A 25854-nucleotide genomic window follows, 5' to 3' on the forward strand; every position below is an offset into this window, starting at 1 on the left:
GATGGAGATATTAAAGCAACATCTCGGGACATCAGCCAGGAAGCTAAAACTTGGGTGCAAATGGATCTTCCAAATAAACAAAGACTCTAAGCATACTGCCAAAATGTTTTTTGGCATTAAACAAAATAAAATTATTTGGGTCAGCCTGACTCACCTGAAACTGGAGTGGCTTAGTCTGATTTGACTTCAGACAGTGTGGCAAAAAATTAAATGTGTTTTTGTACGTAAACCTCTGCCTTCAACTGGACTTTCTTGTTTAAGCTCTCATGTCCTTTGGTTAGTTTGCAATTTTTTAGGCATTTTACTCCATTTTTGTTTTTTCTCCACCTTTTAAAAAAGTTCCCAGATGCTGCAACAAATGGCATCTAACATTCTTGAGTCATAACTGACAAAAAAAAAAAAAAAACCATTGAATGAAAATGACTTGATTAATGGGCCACTTGTGACCTTGCTCCACATTCTACAAAGCACAAGTCTTTTGGTAACGGTGGCGACTAAGGGCCGAGTTAGGGTGTCGCGACTAGGCAAGTGACTCCCCCTGGTTTTTGTTTTTCTTCCTTGGTCATTCCTCAACTTTTCCTGAGCATCCATCATAGCTGTGCGATTCAAGATGAGCTGCAGGCAAAGCTCACCTTGTGATGTATTATTCATTTTAAGGCGTATCTGTTGTGATATTGATACCGAAGATTCCTTTTATTATTTCTTGCATTTCTTGTGAAGGCTGCCACATATCTAAAAGTTAATTCGATAAAACAAATTTTGGGAGGGGAGCGGGGATACTCTGTTGGGGGTTAATCACCATGTTGAAGTGGAACTGGATCAATAAGGAATGTTTGTGGGACTCAAAGATGAAGAGCAATAAATGGGATTTTATGGCCCGGGGAGGAACAAATCACCTAGTTTTACCTTTTTAACCGCAATAAAATTCTCATGTATTAAATTTGTCACTAGGAATTTTCGCAGATGACTGTACAAATCTTTGTCATTGATTCAAAGTAACGAGTGAGTGTGTGCACACATGTACTTGAATTCTGCTAGGAACTACATTTTTCAGGTAACTAGTAACTAAGGACACCTTTATAACCTTTCCATCCCTGATATAGTGCAAAATAGACTTTTAATATAGATTTTACTATTGGTGGGCCATTCCAATGAGCCCCCCCTTACAACTTTAAATCTGATAAAACTCATTCTGGACCCAAAAGTAAGACTAAAATACACATTTTCAAATTGTCTAGAAAAAAACAAGTCAATATGCCGTCTTTAATGTTGTTCTCCAGAAATAAACTTGTTGTGTGAGATACAGACAACGACACGTGCGGGCAAAACCCCCCACCCCTGACAAATCCCAAGTCACCTTGAGTCTGATTGACAGCGCGCATATTTGCAGGTCCCGTGGGAAAAAAAAAAAAATTCTCAGGGTTCATTCAACACCTGCGAGCTCGTCTACATGGAATTAAAAACTTCCTTTGCAATTTAAAAACAAACACAGATTGCATCCCCCCCACTCCCCCAAAAAAGTGCTGCTGGGTGCATTTTGGATTATCCAATTTATATCTATTATGATATTATTTAGGCGGCACGGTAGCCCAGCTGGTAAAGCATTGGCCTCAACAGTTTTGAGGACCCGGGTTCGATCATGGCCCTGCCTGTGTGGAATTTGCACGTTCTCCCAGTACCTGCGTGGGTTTTCTCCGGGCACTCTGATTTCCTTCCACATCCCAAAAACCTGCACCATGAATTGGACACTCTAAATTGCCCCTAGGTGTGATTGTGAGTGCGGCTGTTTGTCTCTATGTGCCCTGCGATTGGATGGCAACGAGTTCAGGTCCTTGACAGCTGGGATAGGCTCCACCACTCCCCGTGACCCACATGAGGATAAGCGGCAAAGAAAATAGATGGATGGATGACATTATTTAATTTATATACACCCTTGAGACTTTTATCAAGACCAACTACAAAGGCTGTATCAAAATTTTGCCTTATGGTATTATCAATTCAACAAACCAATCAATTTTGCTGTTCAAAATAGAAATATTAAGAGGTTGAAAAAAAACCCCCAACTTAAAGTGGCCTTATTTGCATTTCTTAAAAAAAAAAAAGTCTAGTTAAAAAAAGCTCTTTTTTTCTGTATGACTTTTAATATGGAGCAGGGTGTAATATGCAGTGGGGGTGGGGTGTGGGGTACAGCGGGTTAGCTACAGATAACGTACAAATTTGAAGTGTCTTGTAATTAATCCTTTGTACATATTTTGACTCAATAATGGCATTTATTGCTCATAAGACAACCACAATATTAAGGTGTTTAGATTTTTTTTTTTTTTTAGTTCTTAAAACTCTATTTGTGGCCATTTAGGATTTGTATTTGACCACCACTGATTTGGTCTTCAATTACATTGATGTTTTTGTAGTTTGGAGGCCGTCATAGCACATTTAAAGAAGCAGTCTTCAAACACACGCAAAAGTAAACTATGAACTCTTTTTTTTTTATTCATTTTCTCTCTATTGTCAATTTTTTGTCTTTTTTCCTACACGAGTCCTTTAAAAGTTAATCATCATGCGAGGTGCAGCGTTGGTAGATACATGCAAGGTTGTACTTTAGAGTTTGTCCGCAGGATGATTGAGGGAGGTTGTGGGGTTTCACACACCGCGGGGGTGGGGGTCGCTGTGCATCATCGTGAATTTACATGTGAAGTTGCAAGGAGAATTCAGTTCAGTTCTTGCTGCCGTCGTCTCCCGGCCTAACCTGAAACGGGGTCGGTTTTCGTATGACATCATCGGTTGACATCTTCAGTGCAGTCGAAAGAAGGTGGAAAGAAAAAAATAAAAAAAGAAAGACAACTACAAGTAGGCAGTCCTTATATACAAAAGAGCTCAGTGGAGAGATCAGAAGTGTGTCTGTGTGTGTGTGTGTGTGTGGGGGGGGCATTAAAGTGACATCAAAACGGACTGGGGTGGGAGGATATTGCATGTCACTTTGGTGCTGGATCCTACGCTCCTTTTTTTTTCCTCCCAAACTTTACATTCAAATCCTGGAAGATTCTCAATTGTTGAGAAAAACATCAAATTCTCCATTAAAAGTCACAAGGAAGCAAACACGCTGGAGGGGAAGAGAAGACACGGACGGCACATATGACATCACACGTGCCAGCCGCTAGATACCGAGGCGTCTTACATGTACAGTGCAAATGTTTTGGTCGGCTACGACGACGAGGTGGGGGGGCTGGAATTGTCCCGGGAATGGAGGATGCCCAGTGAGGCGGTGGGAGGAGGGTCACGTAGTGCAGAACAACCATCAATGCTTCACCTTGAAATATAAACATCACAATCCAAAAACAAAAAAAGAGGTTTTAAGTGTAGGGAGGTCTGACCGCAACAGAATTAGTTTTCAAATTCTTTTGTATTAAAAAAAAAAGTACAACAATAATCATTAAGTCATTGGCAATCTTGGAGAGTTAAAATATACACAAAATAAGTCCAAATGATGTCTTCAAAATAATGAACTTTGTAATGAACCCCGTTTGTTCTTACGTGCGCGGATGTGACGTGTAAGGTGCCGCATCAAAGGCTCGATTACAAGGCACACCATTTATGCTCAGCTCTGATTTCTCGGATTTATCCTCATCTGATGGCACTATTAAATGTGAGAGGATTTAACATCACATTGTCAAAATAGAGTACATATGACATGACCTATTGTATACATTGTTCATGCAAATCAGTGGACTTCCCCTTTAAGTGACGAACATCTTTCTCTGTCAGCAGCAGCTCAATTTGATCAGGTTCCGGAGAATCTTTGCCAAATTTGCATTCAGAATTTTGCGTTATTTGACGCAGCGTTTGGGCTTTATCTCACGGCCAGGGGTTTACTGTAAAGTCAAAACATAATGACATTATGATTATGCTCCCACCAAAGTAAAATATGAATCACGGACAACTTTACGATGGCACACAGAAATGGACATCGTCTTTGGTGAAGATTCCAGAGTATGCTGAAAGCAGCCTGAGCACCCCCCTCCACACACACGCACGCGCACGCACACGCACGCACACACACACATGCACACACACAAATGTTTCTGAGCGCGGAAGGCGATCCATCTAATTTCCCAGGGACGATTCCCCTCATTTACATCTAAATCACAAAGACGTTAAGGGCTGGAATAACATCAGTACGAATTACGAGCGTCGACTATGTTCCCCGTAGTTTCGGTGTGGACTTTGACGACCATCTACTGACATCACTGTGACGTGACACACAATATAACGACTTGAAGTCACCAGATTAAGATTGGTACACAAGTGCATGTCATAAGACCCAATTGTATCCGATTTGCCCTTTCCGATCAAAACCAGCAACGGCCCGATAAAAGGGATGTCGGCTACAGATTTTTCGGGGCGATTATTCTGTGCTGTAGGATGTGTCAAGGGGAAGGTTCAACCAATTCCTGGCCAGGGTGATGATCTGCGCAGATATTCGACATTTTGACACGTATCGGCATCAGCTTTAGTTAATTTAACCCACGCAGGTACGGGGAGAACATGCAAATTCCAGACAGGCAGGGTCGTGATCGAACCCGGGTCCTCAAAACTGTGAGGCCAACGCTTTACCAGCTGATCCACCGTGCCGCTGAAAATCAGTTTATATAGAAATTCTGGAAGGCATTATAACTTTAAAACTCACGTTTTTGATGCCAATATTTTCCATTTCACTGGAAATCAACATTGCCTACAAATATCATGTACATTGAGTCAGAACACGCGGACATATTAATTTGCACCACATAACCTCCAGATGACCTTAAGCGTCTTTTATTAAAGCTGGGCATACACTGTGCAAATCTGAATCTTGGTCACGGTGCTAAAATAAATCCAAAACAAAACAATTAAACACTCATTACTGACACCTATAGGACCAACGTGGAACTGCAGGTTCTTGTAAAAATCATATTTCCATCTTAAATCAACTGTGGAACTCTTGAAAAAGTTCACCTCGCTCTAAATTACTTAAGAATTAATAAGTAAATCATACGTAATTCTCCAAAGTAGAGAAGTGGATCGAGTTGGTCATGTTTGAGACTTTTTCTACGTTTCGAAGGAGTAACCCCCGAATGTGTCCGTTTTCTAACTTACTAACTAACAAACAACGTTTCACTCTTTGCTGTACTAAATACTGTAGTGTGAACTCCAAAGTGACGACATTTAAAATGACTCACGTAAATAACTAGCATACGATAAATACAACACTATATCAGGCAATTTTGCATAGTGAGTACTTTTTAAATACATTTCACTGACAGTACGTATGTACCTTGTACATAAAAATATCAGCTATTAGCTCCATAGTGCTCTGATTTCTTTTTTTTTTTTTAAACAAATATCTGCATCAGCATTCTCCCGCCCCCTTCCCAAAAAATAAATCCAGTATCACTTGGGCTCTAGAATTATTTTTTTTTGTTTTCGTATAATCCACAATCTACAAATAGCCCACCGTTAAGAAAACAAGCGACTTTTTTCCCCCCTGCCCTGTAAAGCCAAACAATTAACAGCAGAAATATAGAAAATAGATACAGATTGAAAGCTGCCTGTGTAGGAATACGCTGGCATTCACTCACACACACACACACACACACACACACACACACACACACACACACACACACACACACACACACACACACACACACACACACACACACACACAAGCATACTTTTGTTTTTCTTTCTTTCTTCTCTGCATGCGTTCCGTTCTGCTGTGCGGGTCCGCCATGCAAACACAGCTCAAGAGAAGAGAAATCAACTTTCGAAAAAAAAGAAAAAAGCACCAGCCGAGACTCGGGCTAAGACTACCGTGACTGGGAGCGGGTAACGACACTCGCACGTCATTCGCGCCAAACACCCAACAATAAGGAATGTATAAGTACACATGAATTAACTTTCAAAAATACCCCCCAAGAATCTACACGGTTTTCCCTACAAAGTACTGAGCAGCTCCTCGTCTAATATCAAATATCTAAGATTCAAATGACACATTTTTATAACTATGAGAGTGAATTGCCCAGCACTACATTGCATGTTTAAAATGACAACTTTTTCTACATCTTTAGGTCATTTGGCGCCCGCCGGCGCATCGCTAGGATAGGCTAATCTAACTACATGCATTGCCCCAACGTAAAATACACGTTCTAAAACAAAACAGAAACATATACTTTCTTTCTCTAAGACGTAAGAAACATAAATCATGGATTCCAGTTTTAGTCCAATGGGGAAGCCCAACACTTGTTAAAAGCAAAAAATAACAAACACGCAATATCATGAGGTGAGTCCGGTAAGGAGTGAACCTGATGAGATTTGGGTGTTTTTTTTTTTTTCTTTTTTTTGGGGGGGTAGGAAACTATGCACATTTCCACGAGTTCACAGCTGCAAATGCGTGCAAATGTCGGGCGGGTGGTGGGGGTGTCACGGGTGAAGGGGTCTTTGTGGGTGGGCTGCTAACATGGGTCTCTCTATTTCTGAGGTGGAGGGGTGGGGGGCTCCAGTCAGTGCCTCAGGAGCCCAGGGTGAACTGGTCTTGCTCAATGGGCTTTTTGACCCAAGCCCCCAGGCCGGCCTTTTGGAAGGCCTTGATGAGCGCCTGCTTGGCAGAGTGGTACTCGGCGGCAGCCTGCTTGGCGTCGTGGTAGGAACCCGGCTTGAGCACCTTGATCCGCAACACGGAAGACAGCTGACGGAGAGAAGAACAGAACATTGTCAGGGATAAATTCCGGTCCTGTGGGAAACACTTGAGAGAGGAAATTACATTTTGTACATAAGACGTTTCCATTCATTCTAAAGGGGGAAGGGAGAAAAATGTCTCAGAAAAGTAAACAACCGTGGTTACATTGACTTCCCAAACTCATTTCAAAGGTGTTCGAGCCATGAATGACGCAGTAAATAGAACGATTGTCATGTCCAAGGCTGGATCACGGCCAAGAGGGGTGTGGCCTGGCCACCGTTCCGAGCGATTTCATTAATGACACCTGTCGCCGGTCACAGCTGCTTCACATGAGGGTCAGTGATTGGACCATGTATTTAAGTTCGATGAGTGTGCTTTCCCGCATCCAGGGTTACTCCGCCACTCCGTCATTATAGTCCAGTCACGCTTTTGGTTATGCTCTTTAGTTGACTCATGGTTATCGGACATTATTTCTTGTGTTTTGGATCCTGCCTTCTTGGACTGTGTTGTCGTGCACTACTTTCATTTATAATAAAACCCACTGAACATCATGTCCTGGTCTTGGAGTCCTGTGTTTGGGTCCACCCGTACACCGTTGGTTTGTGACACGATGAATCTACACATTGTGACGGCTACGTTCTGCACCAAAGTATGATCCATTTTTAACAAAACAGGCACACTCAAATGTATTACTCGATACATACATTCAAAAGTATTTTTCCTTATTTTTGTCCAAATATTCCAAGTTTCCAGTGTTGAGGCGACAATGCCACAATTCTACTTTGGACTGGAGTAGAAGCAGAGTTTCAAAACACTTTGCAGACATTTCGGATGTCAAGAGTTCATGGATTTGTTCTCATGCTGTGTTAATAATGTGTGAAAATAGCAGATGACATTAGGCAAAATAGATAAATAGCATCAATTTGTAAAAAAATGACCATATTTGAACGTAGAAAGTTGGTTAAGTTTGTAACCATTTGAAATCTGATTAAAGTTTATCATCCATCCATCCATGCATTTTCTTCACCGCTTATCCTCAAGAGGGTCGCGGGGAGTGCTGGAGCCTATCCCAGCTGTCAACGAGTAGGAGGCGGGGTACACCCTGAATTGGTCCCCACCCAATTGCAGGGCACATCGAGACAAACAGCCGCACTCGCAATCACACCTAGGGGGCAATTTAGAGTGTCCAATTAATGTTGCATGCTTTGGGGATGTGGGAGGAAACCGGAGTGCCCGGAGGAAACCCACGCAAGCACGGAGAGAACATGCAAACTCCACGCAGGCGGGTCCGGGATTGAACTCGGGACCTCAGAACTCTGAGGCCAACGCTTTCCAGCTGATCCCCCGTGCCGCCCAGAGTTTATCAGTACAGTAAAATGTGTTCCCTCCCTCATCAGCATGTTTGTTAATTTTTGTGTGAATTCTTCACAGGCGGGTGGGTACCTTGGAGTGTAGGCGGACCCAGCGGCTGTAGAGGGCGTGCTTGCAGAGGCGGGAGGCTCGGCCCATGTCGTCCTTGCCGGTGGTGGCGTTGATCACCTCCAGACCCTGGTCGCCCACGGTCCAGTTGACGCTGAAGTTGGGTGCTTTGCCTGGCTGTCTGGCCTCTGCATTGCTTATGCCTGGCGGGGAGAGGGATCAAACAAGGAGGGGAACAATCGGTATACAAAAGACATGCTAATAAAAAAATTTATGTTCACATGTGTCCATCTCCACTGTTGTACTGGGAATTCTATTAATATAATACTTTTGTTATGTTACAGCCTTAATCCAAAATTGATTGAATTATTTCATTCCTTTCAATTCGACTGACAAAAACTCAAAGTTAATTAGCGTTTTCCTTTTCGTGGGGAAAAAATTGTATCGCGCTGTGAATAATTTCTAGATGCTCTCGGCTAATCCAAAAAAAAGCTCACAGGCTTTTGATCATTTTGAGGAAACACATTTACTTAATCCATTTTGGAAAAAGGCTGCACCATAACAAAATGTTTTCATTTTTGTCTTCATTGCATTAATTTTCCTTTTCTAATGTTTTAATACTGTATTAGTATTGTTCCAACCTCGAGATTTATGAGGTCAGTTTATATGCGTAGCTGTCCTGCGTTCCAGCCTTGAGCCCCACAAATCCACATGCCCAGGTGTCTGGTTGTTATGGCAACACATCACTTACATCAGTGATTTTCAATGTATTTACTGTAATTTCCGGCCTATAAGCCGCGCCTTTTTTCACACGCTTTCAACCCAGTGGTTTATGCGGTGATGCGGCTAATTTGTGCAGTTTTTCTAACGGCTGCAAGGGGGCACTTGAATAGAAAAGGTAAGAGTGGGACCGGTGGAATATATGTGCCGAGGAAGTGACTTTTACCGGTCCGGCCCTGTTAGCGCTGCACTAGCGTGTTACTGCCGTGTCTCAGTGATTTTTACCAGTATGTGTTTTTTTAACCGGTCCTGTTAGCGCGGCGCTAGCTCTCTGTGTACTGTCTTTCTTAAACATTTTTTTATGTTTCAATGTGGGCACTTGCAGCTTTTACACAGCCGCGCCGTATGTATGTACCAAATTGTATTTCCTTTACAAATGTACTGGGTGAGGCTTATAACCAGGTGCACTTTGTATGCTGGGAATTATGGTAAATTAATGTTAGGTTGTTATTGAGTTAATGTTAAAATTGTCTTCAAAGGTTATGGCACAAAATATTCCTCAAACATACGTAAAGCAGCCGTTCTGGCCCACACAGCCATTGGCAAGGTTGACGTATTGCGCAATATGGACTTTCTGTTCAAATTCCAGACGAACAAGGTAAATGTCAGCTCAGGGGAGCCCTCTCTTTGACAATCATGCAGCAGCTGTCTAAATACCAAACATTAATAAGGTGAGTGCCATAAAAACATGAAATAAGAACACAGCCACAGCATTGATTCTCATTGGGGAAAAAAAAAAAGTCCTGTCCATTTTTCTCACCGCTGAGCAGAGGTCTGTTGAGCGTGAACTGCTGGGGGAGGTCCTCGATATCGGCAATGCGCTGGTACATGGCCCTGGAGAGGTGGTCGGCGTGGTAGAGGCTTCCGAGGATGATGCTGGAGAAGTAGATGGGTTCCGTGAAGTAACTCATCAAGGAGCCCTGGATGCCAACCACGTTCCACCTGCACGACAGCAACACAGGCCATGATCTATTCGGGGTTGTGGTGTTAAAGTCCTCATACAAATGCATGGATTCTTTTTTTTTGTAGAAAATTGCACCAAAAACTGGAGCCACCCTACACAAACTCAATTAGTGACTGATAAAAACAAACAAACAAAAAAACATTACAACCTACTCCATAATGAAGTCCAACATTTAAGTGACAGAGGAGTTGGGTTAAAAGAACAGAGATACCTCATCGGAAATCTGAAAAAATGACATTTTAATCCTTTTTGTCCAAATAATGGTGGTGCCTTGAGATATTAGTTTTATCATTTGTTCCATGAGCAAAAATACTTGTACCTGAAATCATTTTTACCCATTGAAATGAATCCATTAATCAATGGATTAATCTGCTCCAGCCTTCCTTCCTCAATTTTGTAAAAACTATAATATCGCGAGGACATCATTTAATAGAATGTAGAGAATGAAAACAATTCTGCAACACTTTTTGCCGCTACTATATTTCTGTCTGTGCATTGGCCGCCAGGGGGCAGTATAATGGAGAAAGGGACAAACATCGATCCATCCACGTTCTTCGCCACTTATCCTCACGAGGGTTACGGGGAGTGCTGGAGGCTAATCCAGCTGTCAAAGGGCAGGAGGAGGGGTACACCCTGAACTGGATGCCAGCCAATCGCAGGGCACACCGAGACAAACAGCTGCACACACAATCACACCTAGGGGCAATTTACTCTGTCCAATTAATGTTGCATGTTTTGGGAATGTGGGAGGAAACCGGAGTGCCCGGAAGAAACCCACGCAGGCACAGGGAGAACATGCAAAATCCACATAGGTGGGTCCGGGATTGAATCCGGGACCTCAGAACTGTGAGGCCAACGCTTTACCAGCCGAGCCACCGTGCGGCGAGACAAACAACAAAGTAGAATTTCATAACTGAAAAAGGAATCGGGAAGTATTTTATTTTATTTATTTTTTTTGCAGAGGGTGAAGCATATACAACTGTGAGTATTGTTTTATGGTCAGGCTACTCGTGTTGGTAAGATTACTTTTGTAATGTAGTTGCTTACAATTGCAAGTTACCCTTTTGAAAATGTAACAGTGGTATATCTACAATTACTTTCTTAGTAGTATACCTAATTAGATTTTATTAGCTTGTGATTATTTTTCTTTATTTTGAATGAAGGAATCAAACTGACTCTTGGATGTTTCTTAGGAAAAAGTGAATATAAACGATAGAAACGATTTAAAAATTCAATTACATAATCTCAGATGCAATTAATTACTCCCTAGCACTACTCGTTGTGTGTGTTGCGTCACTTTTTATTTGTAAATATCCTTTGGCTAAAGGCTTATAACAGTAATGGGGGCGCTATTTGTTAGCCCATACAAGGCATTTCACATCGTTTGTTAGCAAAACAGGCTTTATGAAAGCAAAGCTATGTAGCTTTTTTAAATGTACAACTTTCTCTTTGTTTTAAGTTTAGTTTGACGATAAATTTAAACTAGGAATGGCAAACACCTTAAAACCTCTTTTTTTCAAACAACTTCACTAATTCTCTGCGCTTTTTATTGTGAAAAGAGTCATCAGTACCACCAACATACAGGGCTCCTATCATGTTTTTGCTCACAAGTCAAATGAAAAAAATTGTTCATCACAACTTGTGTCTCAAGGTATCTCCATAATTGGGTCTCTGGAGTCCAAAAGGTAAGAACTGCTGCAGTATTGAGACATAAGTGTCAGCTGAATGTATTACCAGTGTTCATTTTTACTAATAACCACATACGCAAATGTTAAGCTTAGCTGATGACATGAGGATGGCCGTGTTTGTGTTTGATGATTCATTGATAAACAAAATGCCATTTGGTGGCCTGGTGATGAAGTGCTTCCTCCATGAGTGAAAATACAATAAAATCTTTATGTAGGGTACCTGCTTAAATTAATAAGTGGCTAATTGCTGTAATTCCCTATTGTATGTATACACAGACATTTTATTCAGACATGTAGGAAATGTTTGAAATTGTGAAAAAAAAAATTCTCCTAAGGAAAATAATAGGTTCACTTATAATCACGGAGCAAAACTCAAGCCTATGATTATGGGTGTGAGTGCTGTTTTCTGTCCAATTCCACGACAGTTGTCAAGTTTGAGGTTCGAAAGTGAAGACACAAATATATTCCATTGATGGCCGCTGAATGTGGCAAGGCATGTAAGATAAATGAGGATATAATGCCACAAGCCAACGCAATGTACCACACGCAATCCTTCTGAGGGATCCAATTTCTTTTTTTTTTATTTTTTGGGGCCAAATTCTCTTATTTCTGTGCTGTATCATTAGCCATCGCTCCCTAGTCATTTTCCCATTGACATGCTCTGTGAAGCATTGCACTCCCACCTCACTTGGGGGGAAGAAAATGTGTGTGCGTGTATGTGTGTGCGTGTGTCTACACGTGGACTAAAATGTGTGGTGAAAAAAAATGATAGTTACTTGTACAGTTTTAAGAACAAGGCTCTGTCCCCAAAATAGTAGGGGTAATATGTAAGTCTTTGATCAAACACTGAATTTGTACATTTGTTAAAGTAGAAGACATGAACAGTTAATTATTAAATAATTTGAATTATGGCATCAGTTCAAATAGAGATTAAGTCAGTACAATTATCAATTATTATTAAAATGATCAATGGGAAAAGATATGAGACATGAGTGCTGTGAGTTACAAGTGTGGGCAAGTGCCGTAATTTCCAGCCTATAAACCGTGACTTTTTTCCACACGCTTTCAACCCTGCGGTTTATGCGGTGATCTCGGTTAATTTGTGCATTTTTTCTAACAGCCCCAAGGCGGCACTCTAGCGGAAAAGGTAAGAGTGAGACCGGTGGAATATATGTGCAGAGGAAGTGACTTTTACCGGTCCGGACCTGTTAGTGTCTCAGTGATTTTTACCGGTATGTTTTTTTGTATTATGTAAGCACGGCGCCAGTGTTAGCGTTACCGCAACGGTGCTAGCGTTAAACTCTCTGTCTAACGTCTTTGTAAATATCTTGTTTTTCAATGTGGGTTTCAATGTGGGCACTTGTGGCTTTCAAACGGCTGTGGTGTATGTATGTACCAAATGGTATTTCCTTTACAAATGTACTGGGTGTGGCTTATAACCAGGTGCGCTCTGTAGGACGGGAATTACTCTAATAAATTACACTTATAAACCAAGGCACCAATGCATGATGAACTAAGAGATTCTTCGCGCAACTGCAAATGGCGTTGCGTCATTTGAGGGACTACTCAATTGCTCCTCATCAATCTAAGTGTTGTTTTGTCAATATCACGGTACTGCAAGCCCATTTTGCCCTCTACTGACTTAGATCCCTCCACTTTTGAGAAACGCAACAGAAAAAAGTGAAATCGATAGCACTGGACCGACAAACTGGAAGAGTTGACAGCGTTGCCCAGTCACATTGTGCAAAATGCCGCTAACAGAGCAGACACGTCCTTCATCAAGCGCACAATTGGGGTCCAATCATTCAGTGCACTGAGGCAAAGTATTACCAACGTGGATGGCAAAGAATGACGAGGAGAAGAGTTATGGAGAAATTTGATTGTTTGCTTGGTAGCGGGCAGTCTCCCTTCATAACGAGGCTGGCACATTGTTGCCTTGAACACGGACAGAGACTAAAGATGCTATGATCAGTGCGCAAATATCCGGGAAGGACAGGTCAGTCTATCAACGCAGTCGTCCCTGATACCCCGTAAAGAAAATGACAGACTTGGGATAATTTAGAGGCCTGGCCACACAAGAAATGCACAAACAAAATGATTATGATTCAGTTCCGGGTTTGGTCCCTAACATGTCTGAAAAATAAGAGCTCAGACAACAAATTTCGGCTTTCCCAATTGCACTGTCAGACTACTGCCATAAAATTTTGCCGTAACTTGGTCACCCACTGGCGACACTACACGACCTTTACTAGAAGACCGCTGTATCCTATATTTTATGATCATTGGGCTTTATCTTGTCCAATTAAACATGTCACTGGGCAATACAACCAAAACACGTGCATCATCACAGATTCTCTGGAGTAGACAATTTGGGCTTTCCATTGAAGAAGAACTCGAGGTATGTTTACATACTTTTAGTATGATTCACAAGCAGGCAACGTTATGAAAAATGGGGAGGGTGAAAAAAATAAAAGAAAATCTGCTGGATATGAAAAGTGAAAAAAAAACTTTTTTGTCTGAATCATGAGGTTCAGAAGGACATAGAAATGTGTTGTAGCCTCGAGGCCACATACCAGGTTTCTAGTTGTTATGCCAACCCACAGCTTTCAAAGGGAATATTTTGGTGCTATGAACGTGACCATAGGTTTAATATGCCACACATTGCCTTAATGTAGCATATACTGTACAACCAATATTGACATGTAGCCTTGCAGGGGATACTCTGCTTACAGCATAATCCTATCCCCGACCTGACACAGGTAAGAATGAAAATGACCTGGCAATCTTGTCGCTGCAAGACATGGTGAGTAGCCTCTCCCCTTGGAGAACCCCATCCCAGGTTTGGATGGTGTTACTGGACCTCACAGGTATGGTGCCCTCCCCGGATTCGATCTTGGTCCGAAGCTGACCCCTTGCTTTCCGATTGGGATGTCTGTCTCCTTGGTCTGAGGAGGTAAAGTGAGAAGAATGAAAATGATGGGAGCTCAAAGAAGAAATGCAGAAAATAAGACCTAAAACAAAAATCATCCCTGTGTTTGTTCTTCTCAATCGAGTCTAATTTGTACGAGGTCGGGCTTTAGCCGTGTTTACAATTCATTGATAAACCCTGAACCACTTGAAATTGCAATTATGACTAATACCATATTTAGCATTTCAGAAAGTAAAAGGCCGTCGCTCTTTGTTATTTCGTGATGCAGTGTTATTAGCAACAGCTCCTGAGGCTAACAAACTGAAGGTTGGTGTTAATTCACCTTACACAAAAAGCATCAGAGTAATGTAAGTACAGGTCGCAAGTAAACACGGTTAACTTGTGACAGCTTTAAGTTGAACACACTATCGCCTCCTTCGAGAATGTGCCGAGTCATTAGGTTAAAATGTGCTGACGTATTCGGCTCGATTTTCCACTTTATTAGTTGTTGTTACTTTAGTCAGGTATAATTTGCTCAGCAAATTGCAATCTTTTGTGTTTCCATTCTCGTGACCATGAAGAGAAGAGATCCATGTCTCTGGCACAGTCTAGGAATTGTATACATGAAAATTAGTTTTGGTTCTGTCTGCTTACAATTATGTGGGAAAAAAATATACGAGAAAATGTGTTTACATTTCTTTCAGCAATATTGTGAAAATAATTATAATTTTGGTACATTGTAATTGTTTCATTAGGCATAATCTTGTAATTCAAACGTCTTCAAAAAGATGTTTTTACAAAGAAACCCTTTTTGTTTTTTTTTAATCAAGTAGGGAACAAGAATGAAAACATCTCTTTGGCAGCTCTGAACTGTCCAATTAAATTAGCGCGGTAACAAGACATGAAACGGCACCAGAGTGCGATGAGCTGCACTGACAACCAATTAGAAAACATCTGCTTGTATGCGAAACGACAACTTCCACTAGCTCGTGGTAGGCCGGCTTGTCAACTGGAAGTATAATATACTGAATTCATAATTCATGATTGACAGCTCCTCTCTTGTTAAGTTAGTAAAAAAATGATGTGAAAAGAAAACAAAAATAGGCACGTCACAACAATATTTCATTATCAATGGTTGAGATTGGGTCTATTCATTGCCTAATTGAATGTGGTTGTTTTCCCATTCAGGCTGTCGCGTGCAACAGGAAAACACTTTGACCAATCACGAGGGCGTTTAATCAGACAGTGAGGGAGCGCCGGCTGGCTGGGGAAAAGATTGATAGGCCCGCGCAGCAACCAACAAAAGCTCTAATTAATGAAGCCTCGTTTTCAGTGTGCCGGATCCCTATTAGGATGTTGCGGCAAATGTCTAATTAAATTGAACCAAGCGGAAGAGCGAATCTCAAGGATTTAATTCAGCAAAATGTTGCTCAAATTGCCCACTGAGCTGAGGCTGCATTATAAACAGGCCAGTCTAGCACACGGGTGGGCAAAATAAGGCCCAGTCAGTAAAATATGTTCTTCATTCAGTATTTATTAAATAAGTGGTTTATTTAATTATTGGAAATAATCAAATACTTAAAATTGAATGATGAAATCATGGCACCCGCCTGTTCCCAATTAGCCTGCTCACCAGTGGGATGTTCCAAACAGGTGTTAATAATTAAATGTATTTACAAACTATTCAACATACACATTTTTACATCCACCCATCTTAACTACAAATGATGTGGCGCATTGGCGTTATCTGAAATAAATATTTGCGATTTAGCCTAATGACAGGTCATGGCGTTTACCTTCGACGCCGGCCTCGTGCGGGGAGAAGATTCGGGCGTCTCCGCAGGGTGAGGTGCTGATGTAGAGGTGGAACTGAATATTGTCCTTTAACTTGTAGCCTCCTTTGTCACAATGCATGAATATCGACTTCTGATGCTCTTCTTTGCTGTTGCTATGACGACAGACAAAACATCTATTATCTATCGAGTCAAAACAGGAATGTCATTGAATACAACTGACATGCGCAGACGAGATGATGTAACACGGAAAATGTGAGCGTGTCCACTGACCTGAGGAAGAACTCCAGCTGGATGTACAGGTATCTCATGAGCGAGCGTCGGGCAATTATCTCAGCGTGGCAGTCGTTGAGGGCCAGGCCGCGGTCGCTCATGTACTCACCATTGATGCATTTAGTTCCTGTTGAAACGCAAATCACTTGCGCCTCCTTTACATCCGTTCCTGGTTAGAGAGAGCATGACCAAAGATAAGTGTTTTGTACTATTTCTCTACTAAACAATTGGAAAAAGATAAACATATCCCTTTCATCCATTTTTAATATATACGTAGCACCTATCGTCTTCATTAGGGTAGCAGGAGCCTGCAGCGTTTATGAGGAGACTGGGAAAGAGGGGAGTCGTACCTGGATTGGTCACCAGTCAATCGCAGGACACGAAAACGGGGCAAATCTGACTGCCCCACTGCTTAACCCCAAAATTTTTGGTATTTCTTCCGCCGCCTTTAGCACATTTCGTCACATTATACTGATCACGTGTCTTGCACTGAGGAGGGGCTTCTGTTGAGGGACTCTGCCATGAATCCCTGACTAGTGGAGGGCTGCAGTGATCGTTGACTTTCAAGAACTTTCTCCCATCTCCTTCTATTGGTTCTTGTTCACCTCTCTCACCAAGGCTCTTCTCCCTCGATTGATCAATTTAATCAGTCGGCCAGCTCTAAGAAGGGTTCTGGTCATTCCAAATGTCTTCCATTTAAGGATTATGGAGGCGACTGTGGTCTTCGGAACTTTAAGTGTCGCAGATTTTTTTGACCCATGACCCATATGCAAACTCACCTGCCAAATCAAAGCTATAAAGTCTTTCTTCTCAAACATAATAAAGCTCAATGTTGCTTGCCGATGTCAAGCACGTGGTATAAAATAAGCCCATGTACTTAATAAAATTGAGAACAAGGTTGATAACCCTTAATCAAAGTTCCACCGTGCAGAATCTACCTGTTGTCATGACGACACCTGCTAGAACTTTCCGCCGCGCATGGGGGGAGGTGAAGTTGTCTGTCAGTTCGCTAAACTTATCCACCACCAGTCGAGAGACTGCGTCGGCAAGAACCTGTAACCACATGCACACACCAACACCAAAAAAAAAAAAAAAAAAAAAAAAACGGTGTCAAATCTGGCAGCCTGCATAAAACACATTTAACATTATCCTAGCACCGGTACCTGTCAAAGTATTTGCCTTGAGCACCAAATATGAGCCAAAAAATTGGCAGTTCACCTACCCAAAGTGCTTCAAGTAAAAAATCTTGGTGTTATATTTGACTCAATTCTCTCCTTTAGAATATACTCTAAGAATATTAAGCAAAACTGTTTCCCCTCTATGGAATATCATTAAGATACTATGGCCCATCCTATCTCCTAGTGATGCAGAGATAATAATCTACGCATTTGTTATGTCTCGGCTCGACCATTTTATTGTGCTTCTCTCTGGTCTTCCCATGTCTATTATTAAAGCCTGGAGTCAGTGCAATATGTGAAAGCAAGACATTTGACCAGAACAAAAAGTTTTTTCATATTATTCAAGATACTAGCCAAGTTCCGTAGGCTCCCGGTCCACTTGAGATATAAACTTAAGGTTTTGTTACTTACTCATAAAATATTACATGGCTTAGCACTCTTCTATCTTTTACTTAGTGGTAAAGTGTCTTCTGACCCGACACCTATGTTTACACCATGCTGGGTTTCTAATTTTTTATTTTTGGTGATACAGAGAACAAGAAATTATGCAGGCTCTAGAGCATTTTGTATTTGGGCTGCAGTACCATGGAATGCCCTACCATGCCGAATTTAGAGCTCTCCTTAACTATTAACCTATCATTTTATGGTTTAAGAAATGTGATCAAGTGCAATATAGTCCATCCAAAATCAAATATCTATACAGGATCACTATTCAGGGTGTACATATAGCTAATTGCTCAATGTGCGGAGTAGTGTCAGCAACTTCATTTTTATGCAAAGTTCCACTCCAATTGAGTCCCACCACATCACACAGTGTACGGCAGGATTTCTCCGGGAGGATTACTTCCAAGGGGAAACCTTGTAATATGGATTAGTAAAATGAGTGCTGGATCTCTTCTGACAAATACAATATTTACAATTCAAGCAGTCTGCCATGATTTTCACCCTCTTGAACTAACAGGCCTGTGAACATAGCTCATGCTGTCTACGAAGGTGGGAAGTATCTGCTTCTGTGTGATTTATTTATTTTTTTTGCTAAGTTTACATTTTGTTTTGCTTATAAGCTTTCCAATTGCGTACTATATTATTTTTAATTCTGGTAGTAAACCTTAGCATCAGAGAAAAATACTGACTAAGAAGATGAAATTGGAATTGTTTCATGGAGGACAGCATTACAGGGCACACGGCTGTTGTATTGATTACAATTTTTTTCGTTCCCCTTCAACATAAACTCTCTTAGACAGATTTTCTCCAATGAGCAGTGGATATTCAATGACACTGCGATGATCGAGGGTCCACTGTACCTTTAAAATGGATGCCTGATTATTTCTCAAGGTGTCTTGCAAGTCAGGTGTAACAGAGCAAGGTCCATGCAGTTCAAGTTCAAGCGACCCATACATCATGTGTTCTTTGACAGCCACTTTTCTCTGGCTAAGCTCTCTACTTGGGGGCTAATGCAATATAAAATGACGACAACCACGATGAGAGATGGCTATAGCTGGATGGACATCAACTAATGAGATTATTGTAATATTACTTTGTTGCGACTTTGGACTCACCCACTCGAAGCAAGGGTCCTTTAGCTTTCAAGTGACAAGGTTATTGACGTTGAAAGAGCTTTTGTTCTTGGACAAAAATGCAAACCTTGTCAATGCAAATTTGAATTTATGAAAAGGAACAATTTAGGATGTACTAACACATGCAAAGTGAGATTGTCAGGTATAAACGGAAGAGTGAGACATCATCCACGACTCAACAAAAAACATTTGTGATCATGCACCATTGGTTCTGACGACTGGTTTTATCGGGCGACAATAGATGTGAATTCCACCGGGTATAAAAAGAGTTAAGTGGGTCACGACATTTTACTTGGATGGCTAGATTTCTACAGGACTGAACATATAAATAAACACTTTCCAATATTGTATTCTGTAGACTTGTCCTAATATTGGTCAGCCAATCAAACCTTAAGTTTCCATATACTGCTGGGTCACTTGAAATGTCCGTTGTTGGATTTACATGGCTGGACTTAATACCAATTTACTCTTTCCATTACGTTATTATATATTTAGCTATCCTCGGAGTGCTTACTCAACTGATCAGAGAAAATCTGCAACCAGTCATTCCTAACTAGTGAGAAATTGAATCTGTGAGTAAATTGAGACGAGATCAATGTGCTATTATTTGTTTGGTGATATGGCATGAGATTTTTTTTTTAAAGTAAAATATTTGTCGGGTTGATAAAGGGGTGGCAGACAAGGATCAGGCAGAAGTGTACATGCTTTTGAAGTGCGGGCGCACGCGTACTCAAAGCTAAGGGTGTATATGTGCCCTAATTTCTGAATAGTGAGGCAAAAACAAAGAAAAAAAGTGTCCAGTTATTTGAGGAAAAACAAAACATACCTGTGATTTGAAAGCAGACACAACGGTTGTTGCAGTCTCTAAACCAATCAGAGAAGGTAGATACCCTGCTTCTGATTGGCTGTGTGTGTGCACGCGCAGAAGTGTACATGCTTTTGAAGTGCGGACGCACGTGTACTCAAAGCTAAGTCTTCTGATGGCACACCAGTAACACTGCAGTTCTGGAAAGTCGAGTGGCGTAAATGGAATTATTTGCAATGGCTAGTGCCACAGCGAAGACGTGGGAACATTTTGGATTCCAGTCAGGTGAACGTGGCCATCCTGGTAACAGTGAACTGGTATGTCAGTTTTGTATGAAGTCATAACAAAGACAAAAATCTAAAACCCGAAAGTGACTAAATCAATCTTCAACACAACCGTCTAATTTCTTTAGCTGGGAACAAAACAGAACATTTCCTGTTTCTCATCAGCTTGCAATTACAGAACCTTTTGTCCAAAAACACAAATAAAAACACGATTGTAAATGGCAAAAAAGGCTGTAAACTTTTTTAAAAGTACTACAAATCCTGAATCAAAACACATTGCTTTGATATGCTTGTGTTATTATTGTTGCAATTTTTATTGACCAACTGGAAACTTGATGGGCAGTAATTGCCTGTTAATGGTAATAACTCTGTGCCAAATGTCCAAAAAAGTCAAATTTTTGGGAACAGAGCTCAAGTGTCATTGAAATTGTTTAGGTTATGAATACATGAAAGAAATGCTAATGGAACATAAACTCAGTAGGGCTCTGAGATCGACAGACTCTGGTCAATTATAGGAATAGAGAGTCCAAAGCAAACATAGTAAAGCAGTATTTAACTATTATGCTGCACACAAAGGGAATATGTTGCCAACAAAAGTGATGGTCAGCACCAGTAGGAATGCTTTTAAGTCCTTGTTAAAAACTTCTTTTTCTCGTAGCGCATTTCCACTTTTATATATTTCTTACACTCTAGACTACTTTAATTGTACTTTTATTTTGTTCTTTTTGTTTTAAATGTTTATAAGCTGTTTTTGTTGATAACAGAGTCCAAGTTTGTTGACAAAAGCAAGCAAGCAAAGTGATATGCCGGTCAAGCCTATTGGTCAATGTCAAAGTGTGGTTTCAGAGATTTGTCGATATGTGAAACTACATGCAAGAGATGCAAAAAAACAAAACAAACAAAAAAAAAACCAAACAAAAGTACTCAAACATGCTAACCTTTCATTTTTGTGTCATAGGTCTATCAGAGGGTCAAATCATTAGTTGTGGATTATGTCACACTATAAAATGTCTTGTTCCTAACAAAATACGCACACAATAAACAAAAATAGGCACACAAATATTTTTATCTTTTTAAATAGTCAATGCACCTAAGAAGTTTAATTGTAATTTCAAAATACTGTAGTGACAATGCCAGTTATATCGATTATCGGATTTTGACCCACGTATTTGTGACGCCGGATTCTGTGGCCATCAACTAAAATTATGACATTGGAAGTTATAGTAGATCCTTCGTCTAAATGGGATGGTTTGTGATAATCTGCAATGGACCAATTTTCCAAGATAACAGTCACATGGCATAAAAAGGCAAACTCATTTATAGCCTAATTTGAAATTTTTCATTGGATGGTTGAATATTTTATTGATGATGACAAAATGATTTTTCATACAAAAATTTATTGTACATATTTATTGTTTTGCTACTGTGCAGACTACAACTGCGTTTTTTTTTTTTTAAAGCTATGTTATGTTCACAAATTTGGTCCACGGTAGGAAGGGGACTCAATCGTAAACAGAGGGGCCTCGATACCTTTAAAACACTTGTATTTTCATTCCTAAGGATATTCACGGCAATGCAAATATGACACTGGAAGAAAAAAAGTCTTACCTGCGGGAGGTGAAGCTGTAGTCCCTCTCTGGGTATGGGCTGCCTGGATGGTGTCTGGTCTAGTTGCATGTTGAATAGAGCTGAGAGAGCGGCTTGTGCTGCCCGGGCCTTAGCTAGCTTCTTGTTGCGCCCTGAGCCTTCAAATGTCTGTGCATCCACAGTCACTGACATCACAAAATTCTTGGCGTGACTCTCCCCGCTCTCTGATACAAAGTCATATTTGAGACCTGGCCTGAGTTCATTGAGAATCATGACAGGGTTTTTGCCACTGCAGGGGGAGCTGAAGGCCGATGGAGGGGGCAGCGGTGCCTGGACAAGGTTGCTGCCAGGTGGTGTGGGCAGTGGGTACTCCCCTACTGAGTTTAAAGTACTGCTACCGTTGGAACCTACATAGAAGGGCTCTTCGGGTATAGCTGGTGTCTCAAAGCCGTTGAAGAGCATGTCTGGGAAGTCAGCTTGGTCGGAAGTAAAGTCTGTGTTCACAGTCAGTGTTCGACCCATGGCCAGGTGTGCCTCAGAGGCATTGGGAAACTGAACAAAGGAACGCAGAGCTTTCTCTGCCGCATTCAATTTAGCCTTCTTCTTGGTCGGACCCATGCCCTCAAACGTCTGTCCATTGACCTCTACGGTCATGACAAAAACTGGTGCGTGGACTGGTCCTGTCTGGGACAGCAGTTTGTACTGAAGACCTGGTTTAATTTCATTGAGCTGCATCAGGGCATTCTTGGGGAGGATGGGTCCTGGCGTTTTCTTGCGCTTCTTGGCTCGGAACTTGGCGTGAGTGTGACCATTGTTTCCTTCCTCCAGGGGGCGTTTTCGACTGCCCAGACCACTTCCATTGGGGAGCTGCTCGGCCACACCCACCCCGTCTTTGCAGGACACGTTGTCCAAGTTTCGGTTTTCCTTAACGTCAGTGCTGCTCGAACCTGCGGTGCCCAGAAAGAGTAACTTACAACGCCTTCGTTGCAGGATCTTGTAAATGCAAAATTTATAGATTCCTTTATCACTCTTTGGAACTGAACCAATGATTTGTGTTCCTGAATAAATGGAGACAGATATATTTGATGATGATTTATAAGAGATCCACATCTGATTTGACATTTTAAGATCCTCATTTCCAGTAAATCAGTCATATTCAGTAACTCAACAAGCTAAATAAAATGGGTAAATTTTCAGTTTTGATTTGGTTTGAAATTGTTTCTGTACTTGGGGTTCATTTTTACAACTGAAAGGCTGCAACACTACACAAATGTTGTGAAAATTGTTCGGAGTGAAAAAACCTTTGAAGTCTTGATGTGACTATATTCACGAGTATTCAACATATATTGTATCCACACAGTTTTACTTCATGTAATACCTTGAATTATTTAAGTACTGGCTTGAAACTAATGTAATAAGATACGCTAGGGAACACATATCACTGAACCCAGTAAGCAAAGTGGATGGAATATTGGCAAAAATTTTCATTTATAACATCCTTCAGCAAAGGCTTGATAGGTTACTCCTTGCGGTACTCAGGAGAAAGAGAGGCCGCAGTGTGCATGAGTGGGACTGTAGGTTGGGTTGAGGGAGTGCAGGGGAGGAGTGCAAGGGTAGGAGCTGAGGACCAGGCAAAATGGGAGAACACATCAAAAAGAGGCAGAATGAGAAGACTGCCTACTGCTGGATCCTAAAAAAAGCTCAGGTGGTGACAAGACTGCCAGTTCAAAATGTGACATCAATCCCTTCATGGGAAAATTTGACAATAATGACATGTCGTAGTCCAAAAAGAGGAAAGAAAGTTTCAAATTGGGGGCCATTCATGTGACCCCATGTCTCTGAAATCCAACTGCATGAAGCTCAACAGTGTTACATTGCAGTGACATGCCGTTACCATCTGAATCAAATCATTGTCAAGTCTTATGACAAGCCAAACAAAAACATATTCCAAAAGATCAGTCATCATTCAAATTGCACATTAATCAGTCTCTGAACTCTGAAAACATGCACTGGCGTACACATGCATTCTTTATGGTTGTATTAGCTTTGCAGATAAAATGGAGATGAAGGAAGAGGAGGAGAAGATAATATTACAAAGGACGAAACGCCCAACGCCAACTGCTAATCGCCTGAATTATGCTGCAGTTATGCTTGAATAACTAAGAAGGAATTAGCAATAATAGCTGGGCGTTCAAGGAATTAAAAAAAAAGATACAATTTCCCCAATGTCGACCCTTATAGTAAATGAAGTCAGTGATCAATATAACATAATGGAAATATATGATCATTTGCAATCAATGATCACAATAAAATTAGTACCATGCAATAGAAACAAATGGTTTCAGTTACGTGGTTTCACACTGATTAATGCACACTGACAACAAATAAAAATAACAGCTTTTGGTTGGATATTGGGACGAAATGCGTGAGGGGAGACCAAAAGAAGATAAAAGCTTGAGAACATCAACCATGAACCCATGCACTAAATTATGGCAGACACATGCAGGCCATAACATTCATGTCAGCGGTTTTGTAATCAGGATTCATTATCACTGTGTCAACTTAAGTGCAGTGCACACATAACAAATAATCGGGCCTAATTTGAGCAAGTTTCCCATCTTTGATCAAAGTCTCTTGTGTCGCTGATTAATTATCCGGAGTGGTTGTACTGCGGTGTAGGTACATTAAGAGTGACTTTTCCCTTACTGATCTGCAAAAAAAAAAAAAAAAACGTCAAGGCCAACAACTGCAATTGTTCAACCTGTTCAATTTCTTACAACAGCAAATTCTTATGGCTGTGGTCAAAACAAGAGTTTGGTTCAGCGACATGAACCAGAATGATAAACTAACAATTAAGCCTAACTTTTTCTATTTCTTCTTATGCCACCATTTTTTTCTTCCACTACTCTGAATGCCCTGTGGCATCATGCTACCTCTCACATGTCAGTCTTGGTACTTCTCCAGACATCTGGTTTTGGGTAGATACCTGTACTTGTAATTATCAAGGGAGATATCAATGTGTGTGGGGGAGGAGTTGAACAGAGTCCCGTAATTTCCGGACTATAAGCCGCAACTTTTGTCACACGCTTTCAACCCTGCGGCTTATGCAATCATGTGGCTAATTTGTACATTTTTTCTAACTGCTGTCAGGGGCGCTCGAGCAGAAAAGGTAAGAGTGAGACAGGTGGAATATGTTGTATGTTTCGAGGAAGACGCAAGTTTAATGTAACTTCGCGCTTTGTGCATGAATAAAATTAGCATGAACACACCCTCATCATGGAAACTGGAAGAAGAAATGTATATGACGCAGCTTTCAAGTTAAAAGCAATCGAGCTGGGCGATAAAGAAGGAAGCAGAGCTGCTGCACGTATAATTGGCAAAAATGAATTGATGGTGAGACGCTGGAAACGGCAGCGGGAAGAACTGGAGCAATGTAATAAGACAAAAAAAGCTTTCAGAGGTAATAAAACCAGGTTGCTTGAAATGTGTTGCTGGTGTGTTACTGGCACGTCTCAGTGAGTTTTACCAGTATGTTTTTTTAGCCAGCCCAGTTAGTGCTGTGTTACTACTGTATTGCTGCCGTGTTACTGCTGCGTCACAGGCACGGTTTGGAAAGAAAAGCTAAGGTATATTATTAAAACTTTGAAAACTCTTTCTGTGTACCGTTTTTCATTGTAAATATCTCATTTTTCAATGTGGGTACATACGTCTTATAGACAGGTTATATGTACAAAATGTTTTTCCTTTAAACATATACTGGTTGAGGCTTAGAATTAGGTGCGGCTTAAAGTCCAGAAATTACGTTAGTTGAATTTACCACTGCACAATGACAATTACAGCTACTAACAGAGAAAACGCCAATCTTGTTTTAATCATAACACAG

General features: G+C 41.0%; 1 protein-coding gene across 8 annotated transcripts in view; it reads right to left on the reverse strand.

The window, feature by feature from the left end:
- Positions 1 to 3865: 3865 nt before the first annotated feature.
- Positions 3866 to 25854, reverse strand: part of adarb1b (adenosine deaminase RNA specific B1b) — a 118514-nt gene continuing 96525 nt past the window's right edge. For 5 of the 8 annotated variants that reach the window (XM_061842689.1, XM_061842687.1, XM_061842688.1 and 2 more), the window contains 8 exons: positions 21993 to 22918; positions 17479 to 17593; positions 16541 to 16709; positions 16271 to 16422; positions 14343 to 14511; positions 9675 to 9856; positions 8159 to 8337; positions 3866 to 6724 (listed from right to left, as the gene is read on the reverse strand). In XM_061842689.1, the coding sequence (XP_061698673.1) occupies positions 6548 to 6724; positions 8159 to 8337; positions 9675 to 9856; positions 14343 to 14511; positions 16271 to 16422; positions 16541 to 16709; positions 17479 to 17593; positions 21993 to 22918 (2069 nt within the window). In that variant the 3' untranslated portion in view covers positions 3866 to 6547. Of the gene's footprint in view, positions 6725 to 8158; positions 8338 to 9674; positions 9857 to 14342; positions 14512 to 16270; positions 16423 to 16540; positions 16710 to 17478; positions 17594 to 21992; positions 23592 to 25854 lie in introns of all 8 variants that reach the window. The other 3 variants (XM_061842684.1, XM_061842685.1, XM_061842686.1) reach the window with 1 other exon arrangement.

The sequence above is a fragment of the Syngnathoides biaculeatus genome, chromosome 14 (assembly GCF_019802595.1).
Source record: "Syngnathoides biaculeatus isolate LvHL_M chromosome 14, ASM1980259v1, whole genome shotgun sequence".
NCBI classification, from domain to species: domain Eukaryota; kingdom Metazoa; phylum Chordata; class Actinopteri; order Syngnathiformes; family Syngnathidae; genus Syngnathoides; species Syngnathoides biaculeatus.